At 42.7% G+C, this 25,986-nt stretch overlaps 1 protein-coding gene across 1 annotated transcript in view; it reads left to right on the top strand.

Moving 5' to 3' along the window:
- Positions 1-25,718, top strand: part of LOC135225693 (arginyl-tRNA--protein transferase 1-like) — a 128,623-nt gene extending 102,905 nt beyond the window's left edge. The window contains exon 8 of the mRNA XM_064265045.1: positions 25,389-25,718. Coding sequence (XP_064121115.1) covers positions 25,389-25,715 — 327 coding nt within the window. The 3' untranslated portion in view covers positions 25,716-25,718. The remainder of the gene's footprint in view (positions 1-25,388) is intronic.
- Positions 25,719-25,986: the final 268 nt, after the last annotated feature.

Genomic DNA, 25,986 nt, shown 5'->3' with positions numbered 1-25,986 from the left:
GAGGTTTTGTGTTGTGAGTATGTAGCTCTCCATCTTTGTTGCTAGGTCATGTAGCTTTTTACAAGCTTTATTAATGCCAATTATAAGATCATGTATTTGTTAATAACTTATTATCAAGTTGATAAAGTTTTAAACATTTGTAACAAGTATTATCAACTCTGTACCTGAGCTTGAGAATGTCTATAAACAAGACTTAAACAGTAAAATGTCATTACATATTATGGTTGAAATAAGACAGTATATAAACAAGAAAGTATCCTTTCATGTCAATATGCCAACCCAGTATTAGGGTATATACAAACAAATACAAACCATTGCCTTACTGAAGCATATTACTTTGGTACTTTGAAGCAGTGGAAGATTTAATGTAATGTAGCAGTAGCAGTTGTAAGAGGGAAAGATTTGCTCCATGTTTGGGATGAAGTTGTATTTTGCTCGTCCTTTTAAATTAACTACTAATGCTTTTGTCACAAAGTGTTCACACTGGGGAAGCCATATTTAGTTTGCTCCTTTTTTCTTTACATTATCTTAAATTAGCACTTTATTTATTTTTCAGTTTTTCTATAGTTATTTTTACCTATTACCTAGATGTTTCTGTTATTTTTTTATTAGGTTGAAGGCAATGTTGTATTGAACAAAGATTAAAATTAGAAAACCAAATTATTTCAACTTTCTTTTTATCAACAACTTGGCTATGTAAAATCATTAAAGTTGATCATAGTATTGTAATTACTGGATGTGTGCTGGATTTTCCACAGTCAACCACAAACCTTACGTATGGTGCATATTAATTAAGAAAGACAGTATGTCTTTTTATTATTATTATTATTATTATTATTATTATTATTATTATTATTATTACTACCACATAGTTTAACCAGACCACTAAACTGTTACGGTACCTGTTCCTCCTGTGGATAATGAGTAACTGAAGCATTTAGTCAAAGTCCAATCATTTTTCAATGCATTAGCCTTTCAACATTTTTATCAAGGTTTGCAACCTGCCAAATCCTTGCAAAACATGAATTTTTTTTAAACAATTTCTGCAATCTTATTTGAATATTATAAATCCTCTGTGATGAGACTAGATGAACACTGACTCCTTTTTTGTGACCATTGTGGGTGGGAGGTTAGTAGCTTTCCATGATGTATGAAACTTGCAACTGTTTATTGATAAAAGTATCTATAGGCAGTCCCTGGTTATAGATGATCTGGTTTTATGAGGCTTGTCTAGCTCCAATTTCTGGTTATCGGCACCAATACATACCTAACAGTCACCATTAATTGGTTATTGGTGCTGATCAACACCGAAAATTGGCGATTTTCGGCTTATCATCAAACCGGCAGAATGTAAATCTCACTGATAACTGGGGACTGCCTGTATGTGTGTGTGTGTTTGTGTATATATATACATACACACACACACACACCACACACATATATATATATATATATATATATATATATATATAATATATAATTAGATATTATATATTTCCTATATAGTCATATATAACATACATACATACATACATACATACATCATACATACATATATATATATATATATATATATATATATATATATATATATATATATATATATATATATATATATTATATATACATACATATACTACAATACTACATATATATATATATATATATATATATATATATATATATATCTATATATATATATATATATATATATCACACACACACACACACACACACACACACACACACACCGTATATACTTGCGTAACACAGGATCTTGCATATCAAGCAACCCCCAAATTTTCATGTATCTCACGTATCATGCGATTTAAATCTACGAGACCAAAAACAACGGGCTAACCTCTTTTCCTCCTCTTTATCTATTCCATTTTTTAGTTAGGCTAACCCCTTTTCCTCCATCTCTTAATCTATACCATCTTCTAGTTAAGTTTAAAAAAGAAATAGAAAATGACAAAATTATCGGTACTAATAATATACTTGTTTGGAAACCGCATACAGCCAGAAACAGCCGATTTGCTATGAACAACCAATCCGATAACAACAGCCTTTTTCCTTGCATTTCAACCATCGTACGATAGTAAAAAAATGACAAATTTTCTAAGACAATTTGTTTTTTTCATAGCTACAAACCTGAGGTCTTAACAATAGGATAATTTCTAGCGCCTAGCTGGAACCGGTAAAAAAGTAGATGAAAGCAAGGAATCTTGTGGTATCTGGCAACGCATGCGTAGATCGGGTGAAGAGTGGTCAAATGCCGAACATCTACGCCAGTCTTTCCCAACTCAGGATGACTTAACAAAAAAAAGGGGTGGCTAGAGGCGGGCAGTATAACGTTAAGACCTCAGGTTTGTTGCTATGAAAAATACAAATTGTCTAAGAAAATTTTTCATTTGTTCATACGCAAACAAACCCTCGGTCTTAACAATAGGATAGACTCATATTTGGAGGGAGGTATAAGACATCCTGGACCGACTGGGGGCCTACCCGCCAGTCCAGTGCTCAAAAGAAATAGTTCTTAGAGAAGGACTGAAGCCCATTGAGAAGCTAGATACACTAAAATCTAACCACTCAGAACCTGAGTGATGTACAATGTATGGGATAACCATTGTATAGGGAACCAAAGAAAAACTGTGACTGTCCAAAAAACAAACCAGGGCACTAGGGGTTTTTAGTACTCCCAACTCCTCCTTACCCAGGAGCAGAGCCTATGCTACTAAATAGTGGGTAAGATATTGAATACTGCTCGACCACACCACCAGTATGACTACCTCACTCACCTGTATCAGACCAGGCCAGCAAATGACGTGTCAGTTCCTTAAACCGCCCGAAGGAAGAAGGAAAGGTACAAGGGAAAGGAGGAGGCCAGCCAACTCACTCATTCTCTCATCCACACAATCATCTTAGGTAAGATACAAAGGTGTCCCGTTAAGGGCAACTATGAGTTACACAACCTGTTGGGCAGCCACCACAGGACCCAGGGAAAACGTGTCCATAGATCTGTGGGCAACATCCTTAAGATAGGAGGTGAACAGGGAGTGGCGTAACCAAGTACCAGCGCTCAGCACCCTATGTACAGCCAAGTTCTTTTTGAAAGCCAGAGAAGGGACCAATACCCCTAACGTCATGTGCTCTAGTTAGCACAGACGTGGCGATGGAATCTTAAAGAGTCAAGTATGACTGTGTGATGGCTTCACGTATCCAAAAAGAGATAGTATTCTTAGACACCTCTTTCTTCTTATGGCCTGTACTGACAAAAAGTCTGCGACAGCCTGGTCTAAGGTGCCGAGTCCTTTTAAGATAGTAACGCAAGGCCCGGACAGGGCACAACAAAAGCTCTTGAGCATCACCACCCACAAAGTAAGTCAGTGAGGGAATGGAGAACGAAGCAAACCTGTCATCATACACCGAGGGATTTTGGGTCTTGGCCATGAATTCCGGAACAAATTCGAAGGACACTGACTTCCAACCCCTGGTGTGCTTCACCTCATAACTCAAACCGTGGAGCTCTCCTACCCTTTTGGAAGATGCCAAAGCCAAAAGGAAAACTGTCTCAAGTGTCAGGTTTCTATCAGATGAACGGCGCAAGGGCTCATGTGGGCTCTTAGTCAAGCTCTTAAGCATAGGAAACATCTCACGTTGGGGGCTTGAGCTCTCTAGGAGAAGATGACTGCTCAAACCCCTTAACTAGCAGGGAAAGTTCCCAGGAAGAGGAGACGTCGATACCCTTCAGGCGTAACACCAAACTCAGAGCCGCCCTGTAGCCTCTAATAGCAGACACAGACAAACGTTTCTCATCTCCGAGTGTTACGGCCTCTGAGAGAGAGGTCCGCTTCAGGTTCGATATGAAATAAATAAAAAAAAAAAAAAAAAATTTCAACACCAACAGTTGAAACTGGGGATACGAATATAGAAAGAAACTCCAACACAACAAAGGTTTATTTACAACTTTACTAACAAAGGTAAATGCAAAATGGTATCTCCTATTTACATAAAAAAAAAGAATCTTACACTGCATGAACTGGGGGAACAGTGAGGGAATGGAAGTACTTGCCGGCCGGTTTGGCAACTCGAAACGATGGCTTCACAAAAGGAGAACTGCGATTGCCGACGTCTTCTTGACTCCATATTGTAGAAAATAATGTCTACTCTTGATACATGAGGGGCAGGAACTTCCCAAAACCTCTAGCAGAACATCTCTTCTCTGAAGTCTCCCCCAACTTCGAAATAACTCGGTCGTCCACTCCTGAAGATGGCTTGACCAAAATTCAACCAACTCTCGAGCAACTTTTCTTCTGATCCTTCTTCGGTCCCTTTTTCTCTTATCTCTCTCGGATGATCTCTGCCGCTGATGATCTCTCACTGATAATCTGATCTGTGGCTCTTACTGAGGATATCTCTCTGTGACTAACTGATGATCTCTCCTTCCTCCTACTTCGTCCGTCGTATTTATACGGCACTCTGGGGGCGGAGCCTACGGCGAACGTCACAGACTCCCGAGACTACCAGAACTTCTTAGATGAATCTAGACGAGGTATTGCATCAGAAATCGCAGGGTTTTTTACGTCACGTCAGCGCTGGACGAGTTCCACAACACTCCTGCCGATTCTAGAACCATCATGAGAACAGGCACCTCCAACAACATGCGCTAATGCCTCCTTGCTGCCGAACTTCTCGAAAATGCGTTTTCCTTTCCTTTATCTTCCTTTGCTATAAAGCAATTACCTTGACACTTAGGAAGGTTAAAAAGTCTGCTATTCGCTGAATAGAGGTTGCGAGTGGAGAAAAACCCCGTTTACGACACCAATCACAGTAGATCGCCCATTTGCCTTGGTAAACTACGGAGGTTTACTTCCTAAGACTGCTGGACATATGCCCAGCTGACTTCTGAGAAAAGCCTCTCTCTCGGAGGAGATAGTTGATAGCCTCCAACCGTGAAGAGACAGGGATTCTACTGACTGGTGGAACCTTTCTGCATGGGGCTGACACAGGAGATGCCGCCAAGGCGGAATCTCCCTTGAAATCTCCGACAACAACGATAGCAGATCTAGAAACCATTCCGCCTGAGGCCACAGAGGGGCCACCAGAGTCATTCTGAGACCCTGCAAACCCAACAGCCTGTTCAGAACCTGACGGATCAAAGAAAACGGAGGGAAGGCACACACCTCCAGGTTGTCCCAGGGACGTTGGAATGCGGCTTCTGCCAATGCCAAGGTATCTGGGACCACTGAACAGAACACTTCCAGTTTCCTGTTGTAACGTGTTGCGAAAAGGTCCAGTATGGGTCTCCCCCAAATCTGGAAAAGCCTGTCCGCCACCACTTGATGAAGGGACCACTGTGCCTAAGATCTGATCCCGGCGACTGAGTTTGTCTGCGATCACGTTCCATTTCCCTGGGATATACCTGGCTGAAAGCTCTACCAAATTGCTGATTGCCCATTGGTCAAGGCATGAAGCTGCTGAGAAACTAGGCCTCCCTGTTTGTTCACATAGGCTACCACCGTGGTGTTGTCCGACATGAGAACGACAGAGTGACCCTCTACCATCCCCCGAAACTCCTTCAGACCCAGGAAAGCCACCTTCAACTCCAAGACGTTGATATGCTGCTGCTTGTCCTCTAAACCCCAAACGCCTTAAGCGATGAGACCACCTAAGTGCGCGCCCCAACCTGCAAGGGAGGCGTCCGAGAACAGAAGGAAGTCCGGAGGGAGAGAACGCAGAGGGACTCCCTTCAATAGATTCTGGTCGTCCAGCCACCAACGAAGGTCTTCTCTCACTTTCAAAGACAGTGGGACCATAAACAGGGGAGAGTTCCCCGCCGGAGACCAGAATTCCCCCAGTCTCCATTGCAGAGACCGAACATGAAGACGCCCATGATGGACCAGCTTCTCCAGGGAAGATAGCTCTCTCAGAAGAAGCTGCAACTGATGAGCTGACTGATCCGACTTTGAGAGGAAGTTGCGCACCACAGCCTGCAACTTTTCCAATCTCTGATCCGACGGGAAAACTCTCGCCACTGTTGTATCGATGACCATGCCCAGGTAGAGAATCCTTTGAGTGGGTACTAGGTTCGACTTTTCCTGGTTGACTAATATGCCCAGGTCCAGACAGAACTGAAGAAGATGATCCCTGTCTTGCAGCAGCTTTTCCCTGGAAACTGCCAAGACCAACCAATCATCGAGGTACCTCAGCAAACGGATCCCCTGAGCATGGGCCCAACTTGACACGAGAGAGAAAACCCTTGTGAACATTTGAGGGGCTGTGGTCAACCCGAAGCACAAGACTTTGAACTTGAAGATCTGAAGATCTTGTCTGCCAGAGAGAAGCGAAGGAACTTCCTGGACGTGGGATGAACAGGGATTTGGAAGTATGCGTCCTTCAAGTCTATCGACAGCATGAAGTCGCCTTCCCTCACAGCTGCCAACACCGAGCGTGGGGTCTCCATCTTGTACCGTCTCTTCCTGATGAAGCGATTCAAGTTGAATAAGTCGATCACAGGCCTCCATCCTCCCAATGCCGTGGGCACCAAGAAGATGTGACTGTAAAACCCCGGGGACGGACGCACTACTTCCGCTATCGCATCCTTGTCCAGCATTTTCTGCACTTCCTCCTGAAGAGCCAAGAACTTCAGAGAATCTGGGGGATATGTCTTCCTGAGCTGCGGCTTGTCTGACAGAGGAGGAGAGAAGTCGAATGGCAACAGGTATCCCACCCGAAGGACATCTACCACCCACTTCTCCGCCCCGTAACACTGCCACTTGGCCCAATGGCCAGCCAGGCACCCCCCCACCCGTGGCGCAGGAGAGGGAGAGGCGCCCAACCTACCCTTGACCTCTGCCCCTAGGGCCTCTTCTTGGTTTAAAGGAATAAGAGTGAAAGGGGTGTTGATCCTGAGACTTGGTCTGTGACGAACGGGAAGGCCCTGCCAAATTCGAGGTCCTCGATGGCCTTCCAGGGGACGATCTCCTCGATTGCTGCTGGACCGGGGGAGGAGGGGGGGGCTCTGATTTAGACACGGCTTGGTGCACCAGTTGTTCCTTGGTGTCAGCCCGATGTCGGTCTATCGCATTGTCGAGTTCGGTCCGTGGAAACAAAAATTGCGATTCTAACAGGTCACCGTTCCTCAAGGCTAGCAAAGACTCGGTGTCGAGCGACCTCTCCAACCTAGACAAAGCCGCGTCCCTCCTAACCAGAAGATTAGCCCACAAATTGGCACCGAGGTGAGCCAAATAAGAAAATGCCTTGCCCCTGGATTGCAAAAGACTGGCAAGCAAGGCGGCACTCACCAACCCATCAGGGGATCTGTCAGAAGCTATCTTGGCAATCACCACAGACCAGAGGTCCAGCCAAGAAACCGTCTGCAACATGGAGGCCGCCGTAGATTCCAAAGTTAAGGCGTCTTGCAGAGATAAGGACGGAGTCACTGACCTCACCTGTTCCAAAGTCAAACCCGGCTTCAGGCGAATGACGTCTGGGTTAAGGTGGCATGACAACAAAAATGCAGAGCTCGTAGCATAGTACTTCCTATGTCTTGTGAGAGGTTGGGTTAGGAGTTTGGTAGAGCCTCTAGAGCGAAGTGAACGTTCCCAGTCAGAAACAGAGGCGTTAACCTTCTGCAAGACCGACTGAACGTGCCCTGACAACAGCAGCTGGAGAGATGATTTGGGGTCCTGAGCAGCTCCCACCAAGGCTTCCAAGCAAGAAGGAGTGTAAGACGACTGACCCTGAGTTCTACTTTCCAAATTGTTGAACCTCTGAAAAGGAAGACAGAAACTCCTGCGTGTCCCCTTCTTCCTGCTCTGGCACCGGCGACCAACGACGAGAAGGATGTGTAGGCTCCTCTAATGCGTTTTCTTCACCAAAATTCACAGAAGAGTTAGTAGGCAAACAGTCTGAAACCCCTACTAGCCTATCTGGGCTGGGTCCAAGCGTCAGCCTCCGAGACAGACCCACTGTAACATTAGGCACATCACTTAAATCAACAGGTGACTCCAGACGACCATGAACAGACACGGGCGTGGTGGCCGTACGTACGTGAGGTGAGGGGGGGGAAACTCGAGCACTCGAGATTGACGGAGAATACCTTATAGTGGAAGACTTGGAAGCGAGCAAACACTCCGGCTGCAGCACCTCCGTGCTCACTACCTTCAACCTCTTGACAGGCGCCTTCAGATCTTTACGGCGATGAATAGGCCTGGGAGAAGGAGCACTAACATCACGTGCACGGACGGGGGAGGTTGCAACATGCTCGCAATGTGCAAGGATGGGGTGATTGCACGTACAAGATTCGTCGGTGAAGCAACCCCTGCAGAACACACATCACTAACACTGCCCGAAACCACAGCATTCTCGGGAACACGTCCGTGCTGTTCTTCCCTCAGCGGTGAAGGAAGGGCAAGGTCCTTAGCCTTTCAATGCCTAATACGCCCACGAGGCGTAGAGGGGGAAGAGGGAGAGGGAGACAGCACTAGCTTCTTATGCGCACTCTTCTCGGAAGGCGGGGACGAAGCAACGCGTTTCCTACCAGTCCTCCCAACCGATAAGGCAGCCAACTTCACATCTAAAACAGAGTTCAGCCTCTGAAGCACCGCCTGGCATATGAGCTCGGACTGATGCGCCAGAGAAGGCTCCGAAGACAGGAAGGGAGATGTTTGTTCCGATACGTAATACAAACCATCGGTCCTTTAACAATAGGAAGTAGCTAGCGGCAGCTGGAACGGTCGTAAGCTTCGAACAAGGGGAGAACGGTAGTTAACTGCTTGTCCGACAGTCGCGCGCCGCGCGACTGGGAGGTAAACAAACCACTTTTGCTTTCGGCCGCGGGTGTGAAGGACGTGTTCGTCATCGCTCTCTGCCCGCTTCATCGTCGTATGCTTTGTTTATATTGTGTTTTCTACTAATGGTTTGTTTGACTTGAAAATGAACTGTAAGTACACTGTTTTCATTTTCATTACTTAATTATGAACCAACATAGAGCTATCGCCGTAGATGCGGCGATTTCCTCTCTTTTCATGAATTGAACCCTTGAATTATGTCTCGGTGCCGAGGGCGGGCGCGCTCGCGCCGAGTCATGTATTTTGGGCGAAAGTGTGTAATTGAAAATGTAAGTACTCTTTTCATTATATTTTTGCCCTGTGCGTTCGTTACCGAGAGTGTGATTGCGCTCGACCGACGCCTTTTATTTTGTATATATATTGCAATGAAAGTGGATTCGCAATTGCAATATTCTTTTCATTTTCATTTATTATTTGCATGAAATTTATTTTGGATCAATTTTCGTTCTTACCCGGGAATTGATCCTTACGATTATTTTATGTGAAAGTGGAAATCGCAAGTGCAGTATTCTGTTTCAATTTTCATTATAATTTTTTTTATTTTTTTTGATGAAGCATCATATTATTTGATCAAGTTTTCCGTTCTTACCCGGGAATTGATCTTTTCCCCTTTAAGTTCTATGAAGTGAATCGCAAGGGCAGTATTCTGTTTCATTTTCATATTACTTTTCACTGCTGTGCGGGGGGTAGGGGAAGCGAAGGTCTGCCAGGAAGTCGTCGGAAAGCTCTCCCGCGACTCCCTAGGTATCACATTCTTCTTCTTCCTTCCTCCCCCCCGCTCAGCTTCTTCGTTGTATTTTGTATTTGGGGTTTTTCCTTGCGTTCGGGGGGGGGGGGGGGGGCATGCCTTCCCCCCGTGCGTGAGGGAACCCCTCTTACTAATCTATCTATGTTACCGCAGGTGCTACATCCGTGGAAGACGACCTTGGACAGGTATGGACCCGCGCGGCGGAGGGCGTGCCTAGCATCCACGGGAGCTGCTGCAGCGTCTAGCGAGGTCTGGGGCGGTCTCCACTACTACCACGGCCGCTTATGCTGGCTCCCCCCACCCCCTCCTGGTCTACACTCCCCATGCTGTGTCGGTGACGCCGTCTGCCGCTACTAGGGCCGCCGCCGTACCGAGGGGGTGTTGCCCCCGCCGCCTGTTTTCTTCGTGTTGCCTGCCCCAGACTTCCGCTGTTCCAGCAGCTCGCCCCTGGACCGGCCGCCAGTACCCAGGTTCCCGCTGGCTGCCGATGATTCTACGAGGCGATCGCTGGGCCTGCCGTACCTGCCGCTGATGTGATTCCCGCTGTTGGCTTGGCTGTCCCTTCTGGGTCTACCGCTGCTGCTGTTCCTGCCGCTCCTGAGCTGGTTGCTGTTCCTGTCGCTCCTGGTTCCTGAGCCTGTCCATGTGGTCCTGCCCACGGTGTGTCTTCCCCAGTCCCAGGTCCTTCCGGACAGGTGCAGTCGGGCCGTGTTGCTTCGGCAATAGCCCCGGCTCCGGCCTGGATGGAGGACCTGACGACTGTCCTGCGTGAGCTGACGAGGAAGAGGAGAAGAGGAAGCTGTCATCTTCGTCTTCATCGTCTGCTGCTGCCTCTTCCCCTTCGACTTCTAAGGCCCATAAGCCGAAGAAGAAGAAGTCTCCTTCGGGAACTTCTAAGGGCCCGTCCCACCCCGGTGGGACGGGGGGTCCTTCTGCTGGTCCTCCTGCTCCTTCGGGAGCGGGGGCCCGTCTCCCCTTCCGTAAGGAAGAGATAGACGGGGACCAGAGGAGTATCGGTTAGCTCTGGTACTTCCTCGCCTGGTGCTAGCGGCGATGCCGCTACGCCAGGTTTTCCGGACTCGGTCTCTCGTTCGCGATAGATCCCGAGTGTATGGTTCTCCCTCGGGAGACCGTGCAGCCAAGTTTCGGCGCCAGAGTTCGCTCGGCGCCAAGACGCGGCACGGAGCAGAAGGCTGGTGAGAGTAGAGACGTCAGGTCAGGGACTCTTGCCAGGCCAGCGGCCGCTCTTGCAGCGACCAGCTGGTAACCCGGGTTTTCCCCCCTAAGAAGGCTCCTTCGGGACCTTCTAAGGGCCCGTCTCGCTCCGGCGATTCGGGGAGCTCTTCTGCTGGTCCTCCTGCTCCCTCTGGGAACAGGGCCCGTTCTTTTCTTCTACCAAGGAGAAGAAGACGGGACCAGAGGAGTACCAGCTTCGGCTGGCACATCCTCGTCTGGTTCTAGTGGTTCTGCCGCTAAACCAGGATCCGCCTCGGCTTCTCGTTAGCGAGAAGTACCGAGTGGACGGTCTCCAGCCAAAGTCTTGACACCCGAGCTCGCTCGGGCTACACCGGGAGGAGCGAGGTACCTATCAGTGATCGCGAGAGGTGCGCCGCTCGCGATCCCGCTATGACGCCGTATGGACCAGGCACGGTTCTAGGACCGACCAGGACATACGCGCAAGTAGCTGGAGGCGACCGTCAGGGGTCTGCCGCTGTTCCTCCTCCTGAAGGAGGAGTATCTTGGGATCTGTTCTTGTTGGAGGGACTGGACGGTCCTACTCCGCAAGACGCGGTTACTCCCGAAATACAGAGGAATTTGCAGAAGTCATTAAGCTGATTCGTCAGCATAATGACCCTGCGGAAGGATTGCCGCTCCCACCAGCAGAGCCCACGTCTCTGCTCGAGTCGTTTTGGGGCCCGAGAGGGAACCCAAACCGACGGTGGGTCTGCCGCGATCGGAGCTTGCCGATTCTGTCTCGAACCAGAGTCTCTCGTCTCCGGACAAGAAGGCTCTCTCAGTTCTGGCCGGTCGATCAAGCTACTTCCACCTCCTCTACTGCGACAGCGGCGTTTCTACATGTCTTCGGACACCGTATTTAAATACTCCTTCGGTCCTCCTGAGAGGTTTCGACCTCGACGAGGACTGGAATGAGTCGGAGGACGGTATCGGCTCTCTCCTGTCAGGTGTCGATCAGCCCCACCCAGATGACGTTCACAGTGGCGGCAGACCCTTACCTACAGTGAGAGTTCGTAACCCTCCGCGGGAAAACGTTTTCTCCTGACGATACGTTTTCCCAGACTCTGAGAGGCCGGCTGCTCCTACTCTTCTCCAACTGCTAGTTCCACTGGGAAGGCGAGCGAGTATCCAATTCCTCCCCATTCCCTCTCTCCTTACGGCTACGAGGGAAAGGGGAGGGATCCTACAGAGATTTCTTTGTAGGATCCCACGTTCGGGACTGCGCTACCCGGTCGTTGAGGAGGAATCCTGCCCCATTCTCGATTTCTACGGGAATCGAGAGGACCACCAGCCGATATCGTTTGACGAATTCGGTGGGGGTTTCGCAGACTGCTTAGAATTCTACGGAATTTCTAGCGCATTCAGAGTGTTCGAGTTTTTTACGATCTTCAAACACTTACGCGAGACCACGGTCCAAAGTGAGCGAGACGAGAATCCCCGATATGTGACACGATAATCGGGAACCTCGCCTATGCTCGAATTCCTGGAATTTCTAGCATTGGGAAGAAGAACTGCTGCTGAAAGAAACTATCTCACAGTAGGCGACCAACCTGGAATAGAGGAGATCGGACGGGAATATCCAGTTTGGCTTGAACTATCGTCTTAGTATTCTGTTCACCATTGAAGCTTTCCTTCGAGGAAGACTTCTCCTTCACTCTCTTTGATAGAGAACGAAGGTGGTCGATCTCCAATCCTTATTTTGTTTTCTTGAAGGAAAGAATTTAGGATGGAGATCGTTGTTCAGAATCCTACAAATATACTACGTATATTAACCTCGCGACATGATTCTACTAAGCAGTGAATTGTCCGAGGGTAGGCGCATATCCTAGTTAATCTACGGATTGCGACTTATAAGAGAAGTATTCTAATTGAACTGCAACTCGGGGTTGCCTGCAACCTCCCAGGAGTTTTCAGTTCAATTTTATATACTTATGGTTTTGTCACGACAACACCATTTCAACTTTTATATTTACCGAAATTCGTTTCGCCTAATATAATTGCCCGAGCATATCTTTTATGCTCGGTAGTTTTCTAGCCCGACGCATTCCTTCGTGGAATAATGGATTACCTGGCAACTCAGGATGACGAGTCAGCGAGAGCTCAGGCTCAACTACTGCGTATTGAACTGCCTGATAGCAGCTCAGTATCAGCTGGGCCTCCGAGATTCACGTCATGTATCCCCCTCGTCTCTCTCTCCCCTGCTTTGATTGACTACCGAACCGTATCTCTGCCCAACAATCATGGACTTAGGTCTCTGATTAACGGGGATTCTCGCAATAATGAAGGACCATCTACTGCTGTGACGCTAGATTCCATCGCCTTCGACACAGAATTTTTCAACAGAGATATCTCTTGGACTCTTTCATCTTTCTGTTTACCGCACGGTAACAGAAGTCTGTACAAGTCTCCCGCTGCATCGCACTGCGATAATGCGAATGATTTTGCAGACATCTGAGTTTGTCTTCAAAATATCTCGTATTCGTAGGTGTACAATTGTTCATTGTTCAACCCGAATTACAAGATGTGTCAGAAGACATCGCCTACTCTCCGACCTGACAGCTCTACTTCCAAATGTTCAGCCCATGAGAAGCAGTTCTTCAGGCGGCTTTCCCCTGTGTTTTCATTACTGAAGAACGCCCCGCTTTCATTGCAACTACGACTTTTCACCGGACAGCAATGAAATAGCGGTTAGCGTTTTCAGTCATTTGTAAGCACAGGTTATGAATCTTGAGATCCTTCTCTCGATTCATCTGTGAAGACGTAGGTTGCATTCAATATCTACCTTCGTCTTCAACGATACATAGTGTTGTTTCTCCTTAGCTGAGATTCAACAACCATGAGATGTTTTACCTTCAGGACCTCGGTCCTCTAGAAGGCAATTGACTTTCGCCTGTTGGGCACATGCCTTAAGAGAATCATCACCTCGCTGTCCGGCATTGGTGACAAACAAATACATTATTTGTTTGGTCTCTCGGCATAACCCTTTAAAGGCGAAGGTCACGTGACTTACTCGGATGCTTTGACAACTTGCCTCCTACCGAACGCAGTCAGTCGGCAGCTGTCAGAGCGGCCGAGTCAGTTACGAACTACGCTGTTGACTTAGTTCGGTTGTTACAAAGCAACCATTACTTTGTTTTAATAGCTTGTCACAGTACCCATACCATTGACACCCACCATGGAGTGTCGGTGTCCTATCCACTACCGAGAACTTCGCTGCATGGGGATAGGAGGATGCGAGAGACTTCGTTGCTAACGGACAGACCAGTATGGGTACTGGACATCACCTCGAAGTAGCGAAGAGGGATAGGTCATGCGACTATTTCCTTCTTTTCCTCTGAGGAACATGACTTCTCCTGCGAAGTCAAGCATCCAGGGGATGGGGATCCGTGACGCTCGATTTCGTACCGAACTTCGTAGCGAAGACTCAGAACCCTTCGGTCCCTGACGATTGGTTCGAGTCGTTCACAATCCCCTCCCTAATGGACTTCACCGCCTTCGATGCGAAGGAGATGCTGCCTTGTCCGCAAGAACTTCTCCTGGTGCAGGTACTGAAGGCAGGGGTCTGGTCCAACAGACCACATGCCCTTCCTTCTACCTTCGGGATATTGCCCACAGGTCCTTGGATCTTTTTCCTTGGGACCCGTGGTGGCTGCTCAACACGTTGTGTAGCGAACCCAGACCCTCGCAGGCTGAACAGCATCGAGTCCTGGTGTGACCGTAAGAATGGATGAGTGAATGAGAGTGTGACTGGCTCCTCTTCCCATCTTTTTCTTCCCCTCTACCTGTGGTTAGAGGGACAACGGTCGTCGCCCTGCTGGATAAGGACAAGAATGCAGGTGAGCTACTCAACAGAGCCCCATCCTATCCCTTTCACTAGGGATAGGAGCGTATATCCACCACTTCCTCCAACAAGGGGGAGGAAGTGGATGCCAGCTTGAGACACCCATACTTTATGTTGCCTCTTGCAAACAGGAACAAGTTCTTGCTTGCTGGTACGAAGAGATACGCTTGCCTCTCTCTTAGTACTCGGCCAGAGGTCTGACCATTGATCCTGCGGTGCACACCCCGATCAATCGGACAGAGGCTTGGATCCCTCCCTCGCTCTTACGACCAGGGAGGCATTCCAGGGATGGACGAACACCAGTCTGTTCATCAAAAGACTCAGATTCCTCCCACCAAGAATGAGTCTTCCTATTGTTAAAGGACCAATGGTTTGTATTACGTATCGGAACAAATGACAATTTGTCGAAAATTGCATTTTTCCTAACTATACAAACCTGAGGTCCTTTACATATAGTTCCCTCCTCATGCCACCCCTCACTCTGCGTATTTTGCATGGGCCAAAAGCAAAAGTGATTTGTTTACCTCCCAGTCGCGCGGCGCGCGACTGTCGGACAAGCAGTTAACTACCGTTCTACCCTTGTTCGAAGCTTACGACCGTTCCAGCTGCCGCTAGCTACTTCCTATTGTTAAAGGACCTCAGGTTTGTATAGTTAGGAAAAATGCAATTTTCGACAAATTGTCATTTCGAACTGGTCGGCAGAGATGACGGCACGGCTAAGAGAGGCGGCTCGGAGGAGGGGACTGGAAGATACATCATCAATGAGAGTGACGTCACGACCTCCCGTCTGAGCGAGGGGGAAAGAGATGCCACTGGCGGAGGAATACACAAAAATGGGCCCCGTGACGACAACAACGGGGCTGACGCCGCAGCATCACTCGAGAACAGGGCGGTGGCAGACACTGGCAGAGCAATACAAGATGGCCAACTGTTCCCACCTGTGGAGACTAGGCCGGTGGGGTGGGGGGGGGGGGGGGGGGTTGGCCTGGCTGGACTTGGGTGGGGGGGGGGCCTGGCTGGACTTGGGGGGGGGGGGGGGATGCGAGCCTCCTCAAAATGTGCTAGCAACCCCCCCCCCCCCCAGGACAGGGTACCCCCTAGCCCAAGCATCTTCCAAATCGCCGCCATTTGGACGCCTCCGACTTTGGAAGAGAAGAGAATGATGAAAAAACCTCACCCTTCTCGGGAACCGAAAAAACTCCCGAGAAAAGAGGGGGCTTACATTACAAATAATACCCCTGGCAACCTCCCGATACTTCCATCGACGAATCAATGGAAGAAAAGGAAGAAGCAGGGGCAACGCTACTATGGGGGTTGACCACTGCGGAAGATGAAGCATAGGGAATAGGAGTAAAACCCTCCCAAGAAGGAAGAGTGGAGACTCTCCGATGCTCCCTCTTACCATAAAACTTCCTCCGCTGCTCCAAAGGCCATGGCCGGCATTCTGTACAAGGATTCGTAATCATACAATAATTGGAACGACACCCACTGCAAGTGATGTGAGGGTCCGTCGCTGACGAAGCCAAGAAACGAGAACACGGGAATCCAGGAATTCCGGGTCACCAACGCTGACGTCGAGAAGGAGCAGAAGCAGTCCCCCCCCCCCATAATATTAGGTAAAAACACACACAAACACACTAAAAGTGAACAAAAACGGGCAAAAACCTGGGAAAAGGCCAAGAGAGGAAAAACCCAACTCTCGTCCCAAGGCGGTAAAGAAAAAGACTGGCATAGATGTTCGGCGTTTGCCCACTCTTCACCCGATCTACGCATGCGTTGCCAGATACCACAAGATTCCTTGCTTTCATATACTTTTTTACCGGATCCAGCTAGGCACTAGAAATTATCCTGTTGTTAAGACTGAGGGTTTGTTCGTGTATGAGCAATTACCATAGTTATGTTACAAATGATGTTAAGGAGAATAGGACAGATATATTTTTACTTTACAGGTAGTAGTTGACTTACTACCGCAATTGGTTTTGACCAACCATTCACAAATCGATTAGGACGTAAGTCGGCCCGTGTTAATTTTTCTTAAGAACATTATACTAGCCTAGCCTACACTACGGTAATCAGTACCATCTTTATATATAGGGTAGCCTAGCCTACACTACACAGCATACTTTATAAATATATGACATTTTAATTATTAATTACAGTTAATTCTCTAGGTTCAATGCACATTGGCTTATGGTAATTCAGTACAAAGAGAAATTGAATAACATTTGACAAGTTAGCCTCATGAATATGATGATGATGATATCATGGTACTGTCGGCCAAAAAACTCGTGGCAGAGTTTCATAATTTTTCGTTCACTTGCCTGACGCACGATTCATGCCTTATTTATCGATTTTTCTTTTCAAAGATGGACGAAATCGTACGTAATGACGTTAAAAACAGTCACTGATATCTTTAGAAACATTATGTTATGTTATTGTGCAAAACTATTTTCCATATAGCAAAATTGACGTGAACGAAACGAAGTGATAAAAAACGTCATATCAGAACCATAGATATACATTACCAAATAGATAGGAGACACCTATCACTAGCAGTATCGCATAAACATAGTCCTTAAATTATCATTTCAATATTAAGTTGAAGGTAGTTGAACTATTCCATTTGTTAAATTTTACAGAAAACATTGGAATCTCACAAAATGCTATCAAATTTAAAAACAAAAAGAAAAAATAACGATATCCTAACAGTGTGAACCAGGCGACCTCACTCTATTGCTTTTGATGTTATGTGCACGGGAATCTAATGTCAATGTGTCATTTATCGGTCTAAGAAACATCCCTCGATGAGCGAGAGACAATTATTGCTCTGCATTCGGTGCAAGTTCCTGTTGGAGAGATATCAAGAAAGCTTAATAAACCGGAGAGAATCATACACAGATGAATCAAATTGTTTAAAGAACGGCAAATTTAGAACATGGGCCTAGAGGTGGAACACCTCAAAGCACCACAAGAGAGCAAGTCAATACAGTAGTGTAAACGTTGCTGAGCAACATTCATTTGTGAATTTTGAATTCTAGTGCATCGTCACGACATTGCTGAACCAGGAATCATGACTAGCTCTACGCTTATGACTGGTGTCTGATGAATACTTTAGATGGAGAGGAAGAGATTTTTAAATCTCCACTTGAAATCTTTGATAGGTGTCTAATGAATAAATCTAATGAATAAGCAAACGTATCTTTGATGGATGAGAGATTCAGATAGGCTTACTCTTTTTGTTTTGTTTTTTATCGGTGGCCAGTGAATACCACGGATAGGGAAGGAAACAGTTTCAATGATGCATGCATTTTTTTTTTTCTTCAAAACCTAAAGAATACATTTTATTGGGAGATACTTTATTAACATCGGCCTAATCCCTCCATCACTCCTATAACGCCACCTCCGCTCTCTTCATACATCTCAGGCGACTCGAGCCGACTTCTCACTACGAACTCCATCGCTTGAAAGCATCAGTAATGATAACGGTTATTTTAAAATTCCCCGCACCGACAACGGGCGCCTTAAAATGCGTTTATAAAATATTTTCTGTTCAAAGAAACTTTATCTTTCATTCCCCAAAATATGTTCATTACACCTCGTGTTACACCCTGTAGCCGTCAAAGAGCAACCCTTGATTAAAGCAGTCTTGAAAAAAAATAAAAAATAAAACATGAAATAGACTTAAACGATAACGTCACCTTTCATATTTTTCTTATCCTTTTCAGCTACTTATAAATATGCTTATGGTAGTAGGTCGAGGTATACATGTGAAACTAATTTTAATTAATTTCTAGTTAAAGAAATGAATAGCTACAGAAAGATCAACCTAAGAAAGCTTTAATGAAAGTAATCCTTTCTTAATGTATTCGTTAGTTTTGACTCCCACAGCTTTCCAACTTGTCCAAATGAAACAGGGTGATATGCAAGGAATTCGATAAGAAATAAGACTGAATTATATCGTTTGTTTTTTTTTTATTTTTTTTTTTAATAGCTAGGTCTGAGTTAATTATGTTAAGCAATTATGAAAAGGATAAGAAGAAAGGCGAACATGGCTAATGAAAACAAGAATAACGGGAATAGTCAATTAAAGCATTAAGAAATATATATAGATATAGTATATATATATATATATATATAATATATCTATTAATATATATATATATTATATATGTGTGTGTGTGTGTGTGTGTGTGCGTGTGTGTGTGTGTGTGTATATATATATATATATATATAATATATATATATATATATATATATATATATATATATATATATTGTCGATTAAATATTCATTTATATTACGATCCAAGAGAGTATACTGCTCAAAATAGACCTAAGATAATCATGTGTGAAAATCAGAAGTCCAATTTAGGCCCACTAAATATTATGTCATGCAAATTATTTCATTGATCAAAGGACAAAACTAGTTTAATTAAACATCGTTTTCAAAGAATGTTAACGCCTTGATGTATTGTTTATCGGCTGTAGGAGACTAAATGACAAGACCCCAGTGCAGTACGATACGTTGAGTTAAGACTCGAGCGGCAGCAAACGTCAACTTCAAAATGCTTCGGTATGCTGTTACGAAGCTAGAGTTGAGAATAAAATTAGAAATCGTGGACCCATCGGTATATATTTTCCTTACTTTGCAAAATAATTATCTTTAATACGTTGAATAAGTCTACTCTATTCTAATGTAATTTATTTCAAGTACAGCACCTTTGAAATGAATGTTGTTTATTGTTAAGTAAATAATCAGGCACCTGCATATGGCAATATTTCCATTACGAACAATGAATTAAGAAACTACGCCAATTCTTCGTTGGCCGTCTGTACATGTATCGTATATATACAAATACAGTAGCCTAGCCTTCAGTATACTGTGTACTACATATACGATATAATTTGTTAACCCTTTAACGCTGATTGGACGTATTAAATGTTGACGAAAATTGTCTGTCGGGTGCCGATTGGACGTATGGTACGTCAACGAAAAAAAGTTGTTTTAAAAATTCGCGGAAAAATAATTATAGGCCTACTAGGCGAAAACTTTTGAATCACGCGCCTTTGGGGATGCTGGGAGCTCACGGATCAAGGCATTGTTTTGTTTATTATTGTTACCCAGGCGCGCAAGCGCGAATTTCTTTCTTATCGCACTAAAAAGCATCAGCGACACATCTCGGAAATTATTTTGTCACTTTGAAATAATTTTTGCACCATTTTATATTAGCCCATTACTTGGAGTATTATATATAAAAATGTGCGCAATTTCATGTAGAATACAACTAAAAACAACTCATGGTTGTAGCTTTTATCAGTTTTGAAATATTTTCATATAAATAACGATAAGTACCAAAATTTCAACCTTCAGTCAACTTTGACTCTACTGAAATGGAAGAAAAACTCAGTTCTAAGCTAAAACTTATATTCTAGTAATATTCAATTATTGACCTTCATTTTGCAACAAAATGGGAGTCTCTAGCACAATATTTTGATTTATGGTGAATTTTTGAAAAAAACTTTTTCCATACGTCCGTGCGGTAACTTCCGAAAAAATCATAAATTTTTTCATCCGATTGTCGTAATGTTTGTACCATTTTAGATTAGCCGTTACATAAAGTATTATATGTGGAAATGTGCGCAATTTCATGTAGAATACAACTAAAAACAAACCATGGTTGTAGCTTTTATCAGTTTTGAAATATTTTCATATACATAAATAACGATAATTGCCAAAATATCAACCTTCTGTCAACTTTGACTCGACCGAAATGATAAAAAAACGCAATTGTAAGCTAAAACTCTTACATTCTAGTAATATTCAATCATTTACCTTTATTTTGCAACAAATTGGAAGTCTCTAGCACAATATTTCAATTTATGAAATAAACTTTTTCCTTATGTCCTCGCGGTAACTCTTCCGAAAAAGTCAGACATTTTTTTGTCCGATTATCGTAATGTTTGCACCATTTTAAATTAGCCGTTACAGAAAGTTTTATATATAAAAATGTGCGCAATTTCATGTAGAATACAACAAAAACAACCCATGGTTGTAGCTTTTATCAGTTTTGAAATATTTTCATATAAATAACGATAAAGAAAAAAAATTTGTCCTTCGGTCAACTTTAACTCGACCGAGATGGTCGAAAACTGCAATTGTAAGCTACATCACTTACAGTCTAGTAATATTCAATCAATTACCTTCATTTTGCAACAAACGGGAAGTCTCTAGCACAATATTTCGATTTTTGAAAACGGCTTTTTTTTTTTTTTTACCTCCGCACATTACGAATTCATGCATCATTTTGTGATCATATTTTCTCTGTGTTGCCTTGATCATTTTACAATGAGTTATATACCAAAATGATTGGAATTTAGTGTACAATACAACAGAAAAAAATTAACTCATTAGCTTTAACCATATTGTTCACAGCGCGATTTGTATACAATTATATATGAAATTTTTTTTGCGCTGTCATATATCCCAATATTTATATATGATAATATTTTTTTTCATTTCTGATGGTTGCATACTAAATTTCAGGCAATGACAAAAAAGGAGCCAAAAATGAACTCTTAATCTTGAAAACTAAGCGTGCTGTGATTTTTTGAAAAAAAAAAATTCCGCTTCGGCGCTCACTCGCAAACGCTGCTGGCTTACGGGAGACGATTTTTAAAATACCGCTTCGGCATGTAAGGGTTAATATAAGCCAATTTTGGATGTTCAATGCATTTTGACTATGACATGTCAGTAGAGAAAAAATAGACACGAAACGGGAATCAGATTCGGACCGACTTCTGCATACCTAATTGAGCAATGTCAGGCTGCTGATGGCTAGTATATTTATGAAATAAAAACAATGAATATGCATCTTTTCTGTGATTCTTTTAAAAACTTATACATTATAGTATCCAATAATATTTTATGTATTCTCATATTATTATATCATTAAATACTAACAAAGTAGTCATTGTTTTGGATTAGAAATCAACTGATGGTGAATACGAGTTTATTTCTCCGTATTTAATTCAATCCGGAGCGAATTGCCTCTCTTCTAGTCAGCGTAAAATATCTAGATACTTTACTTATGTAAGACAAGGTAATTTGTCATTTTACCACATTTTTAAGTCTAAATATTAATTAAATACGTCTTGTGAACTAAAAAAATTATTTTCTCTCAATTTTATCTGTTGTGTTTGATGACGTAAGTTTACTCAAATTATATCTTGGTTGCCAATGCACGATAATAGTACTATATGGATGAAACTCGCAAACTTTGGTATAGTACGTACCTTCAAACTTGACCGCAAACAAAATGAGAGAAAATTTGTGTTTTAATCAAAACTATTGGACATGAAAAGAACACATTTTACTGTTTTCACTCCAATAAAAGATAAATACGTAAAGCTCGTAATATTTTGATGAGATAAAGTGAAAATATCAAATGGAATCTGTTGATTTTTGTTTACGCATTAAACATGCTCTCAGCGCCATCTACTAAAGAAAAAATAACAAAATTTTGTTCACAAACAACGTTCACAAACAATACGTTTTTAAGTGATATTTCCACTTGAAAACACTTTGTATAACGTAAAATAACCTTGTCTCATATAAATATAGTATCTTGAGATTCATTTGCACTAACTAGAAGCAAGAAAGTCGCTCTGATTTGAGTTCAACACAGCAAACACAAACTTACTCGCAATCACCCTCAGCTGTTTTCAAACCAAAACATGAATGCGATGTTTGTATTTTACAATACAAACAAATAGTAATATGAAAATACATATAATATTGGATGGAGTGAAGTAAAACATAGCTTTTTAAAAGATCCATGGAAAAGATGCATATCCATTGTGTTTGTATTTTATCATACAATACTAATATATGATTATTACATACTCAAATTTTGTATCTCACGTAAGTTGCGACCCCTTTAAAATCAGCTGCAAAATTAGGGCTTCAAAAGTCGCATGATATGCGAGTATATACTGTATATTTTATATCATATGATAAGATCCTTAAATTTATTATGGCAGTTAGTTCCAACTTCTCTTTCAGACTTCATTGTGGGTTACTGAAAAGAACTGCTTTTGTTTTCTATAGGAACTTTGAAAGAATATATTTGTGTCAGTTAAGGTGGCAGGATATTTCTGAAAAAAAAAAAAACTAATCTCAATGAATAATTTCCCTTTGGCTAAAGTAACTTATCACAAGGGATTACACTACTCCCTGGGAGGAGAACTTTACTAAGTACAGGCCACCTTAAAGCGGTGTGGAAACACTACAGTCGACCCCCACCTATTCGCAGTTCTGGATTCATGGCTTCACCTGATCTTGGATTTTTCTGTGGAATGTATATTCACCTATTTGCAGAATTTTTCATAGATAAATATTCACTTGTTACTGTATTTTCATGTTACTTTCATGTCTGAAAGTAACATGGTAAAACAAATAAAAATATGTAGGTATAAGCAATTTTAGCGGTGGTTTTTGATGTTTGAACTATCAAAATAGGCAGTTAAAGTGCGTCCTCGACTTACAGCAATTCAATCTGACTGCACTTTTCAGCACCGTTAACCACATTTTGCAGCACCGTAACTTGTTGCATCAAGTTAAGGTGTCATAAGCGCTGGTGACGGTGGTAACAGCAAGAATAGGCATCAAGTTAACAGCGCTTATGGTACTGTAACCTGATGCAACATCAAGTTACAGCACCGTGAGTGCTATTAATGAGCCGTTACGGTGAAAAACCAACTTATGGCAGAAATCAAATTACAGCGAGGCGCCAGAATGGATCCCCCACTGTTAGTTGAGGATGCACCGTATAAGCGTTTTTAGCGGGGTGTTAGGTATTTGTGGATTTTAGTTGTTCATGGGGTCATCTGTGCTTCAGTTTTGAGCTCCAGTTCATTTTGCCACCTCCCTTCCTCATGGGTGTCAGAAGTATATACCTCATTACATTCAGGTGTAGTGAAGATAGTCAGATATACTTAATACAAGCACTCACTTGACTCACACTGCTATCACTTGATATTACTTATTATTGCTGTCCTTGAGGTAGTTAATCATATCTATGTTGTCAAGTGAGTATTCATGTCAAGGAAGGCAGAGGCTGTAATTTTGTAATGAAACAAAAGTGTTTTGTAGAGTACAAACCACTTCCTCTTTCCCATCTGACTGGGTGGAGAGATGATGTTAATCTCAGAGAACCAGATGTCAATTCTCGTTTAAACTCTTAATCAGTATGTCAAAGTACCTAAGTAATAGACTTAAGTAAGGTATGGTTTATATTTTGAGAAAAGTTTCAGTTGTTAAAGGGTAATCCTCTATTTATATGCACTACCTATCTCTTAACTGCTTTTCTGGCCTGGCTAAGCATTTTCATTCTGTATGAATGTTAAAACACCAGTTGAAGTAACATTTGAGTTTTTAATCATGCAACTTGTGTGTCTGAAATTCATTATGTTAGCCTAAACAGTTTTTTCTTTATTGGTGTGAGTGATAAGAGTTTAATCTTTACAGTCTGTAGTTGTATGTTGGGTATGTTTCTATGTGCATTCTACTAGGTCACACAAAAGATGACATTATTGAATGTTAATGTTGAAAAAGTTTGCTCAGATTACATATCATAGGATTGACACAAAAAGAACTTAAAAGAAAATCTGGTAGGTCAGTTAGCAATGGCTGAAATTGCATTTTATTGAGGTTTCCTTACATAGTGAGAAAACTATTTTAATAATTTATTCTTCTTTAAGAAAAATGTGAGATGAAACTGCAGCATTAGCTGTAGGACCATTATATACAATCATAGGCATGGAAGAGTTAAAACGACATGACATATAGTAGGATTTTAAAATCACTCATTTTTTGGTTTCCTTTGTGTGCTGGCCATGTAGTACGTGAAATCAGCTTTGGAGAGCTTGAGGTAAACCAATGATGAATCTGAGTATTCGCCCAGACCTATTAATTTCAGGTTTGATGTTTGTGCAAGATCTTAAAACTATTGGGATGATAATTTTTGGAATAAGAATATTATATAATAATAGTGGCAATATATTCTTAGGATTTTTTTTATTGTATCTACTTTTCCTGCGCATGTCAGCATTGGGAGGGAAGGATTTATGAACTATGAAAGTGTACTTTTAATCTCTTCTTTAGCCCCATACCTATATTTGTAGATTTGCTTTTTCACCTGATTTTTGCAGTGCTTGTATGTAGTTTTGAATTTGTTTCCCCCTTTTGAAACTTGATTCCTGTATTCCAAGGTGTTTCTGCTGATTGATTTGCAAACAGTTTAGTTTTATTTTATTTTATTCTAATCTTCCTGTCTCTTAAGTGTTAGTGTTTTCATTGCTGTCTAAAGCTACCTCTCTTGCATGCCGCTATATATTCCTATAGACTATTTTTTCTCGCAAAACCATCACATTCAATGAAGTAAGTGTTCTTTATCTTCCTTTTTCCTTTGCCCATTATCTCTAATTAAGGTAGATTAGACAATTGGTATTTTATTGTGACAAAAAGCATGTCATTTTTCAGATGATAATATTCAATACATTATTATTAAATTAAATAGTTCAGTATTTTGCACCTGTATAAGTTATTTCTCAATGATATTTGAAAATTTCTTTGTATTGAATAAATCAGAATAATGAAATAGATACTTAATTTGTGCATAGTACATCCATTGCTAATCGGTTTCCTTCACAGCCTTGGCATCCAGAGTGTGGACCACCAAGTGGCTATGGATCCTTTCATCACCAGTATTGGTTGGATGACCGCCTTATAGCTGTGGGAGTGCTGGATATTTTACCCCATTGTGTATCTTCTGTTTATCTGTATTACGACCCAGAATTCTCCTTTTTATCTTTAGGCACTTATGCATCACTAAGGTATGTCTGTTTTCATTTGAAATTCTTGGGTCTTATATTTGTTATTTATTCTGGGTTTACTAAGTTTACTTTTATAGATTTACTTGAAAAAAGGAAAATAGCCAGGCCCAACAAAGATCAATTTATCTACGGAATTCAGAAATGAAAATGATTCTTGCTCTTGCTGAAAGCAAAGATTTTCAATTAACATCATCATACATTTTATAATAAGACAGGTTTCTTAAAGTTTTTTTTATTTTTTTTTTTTTCTCAGGATTAATCCCTGAGAACCAGCCTGAGAAGAGTCTACTTAAGACTCAGAGGTCTGGAAAAACTAAACCCTATTAACCCTTAAACGCCGAAGTGGTATTTCAAAAATCGTCTCCTGTATGCCGGCAAAATATCATTATCATATATAAATATTGGGATATATGACA

The sequence above is a fragment of the Macrobrachium nipponense genome, chromosome 13, assembly GCF_015104395.2.
Source record: "Macrobrachium nipponense isolate FS-2020 chromosome 13, ASM1510439v2, whole genome shotgun sequence".
Classification (NCBI taxonomy): Eukaryota; Metazoa; Arthropoda; class Malacostraca; order Decapoda; family Palaemonidae; genus Macrobrachium; species Macrobrachium nipponense.
This window is presented reverse-complemented; position numbering and strand designations above follow the sequence as displayed.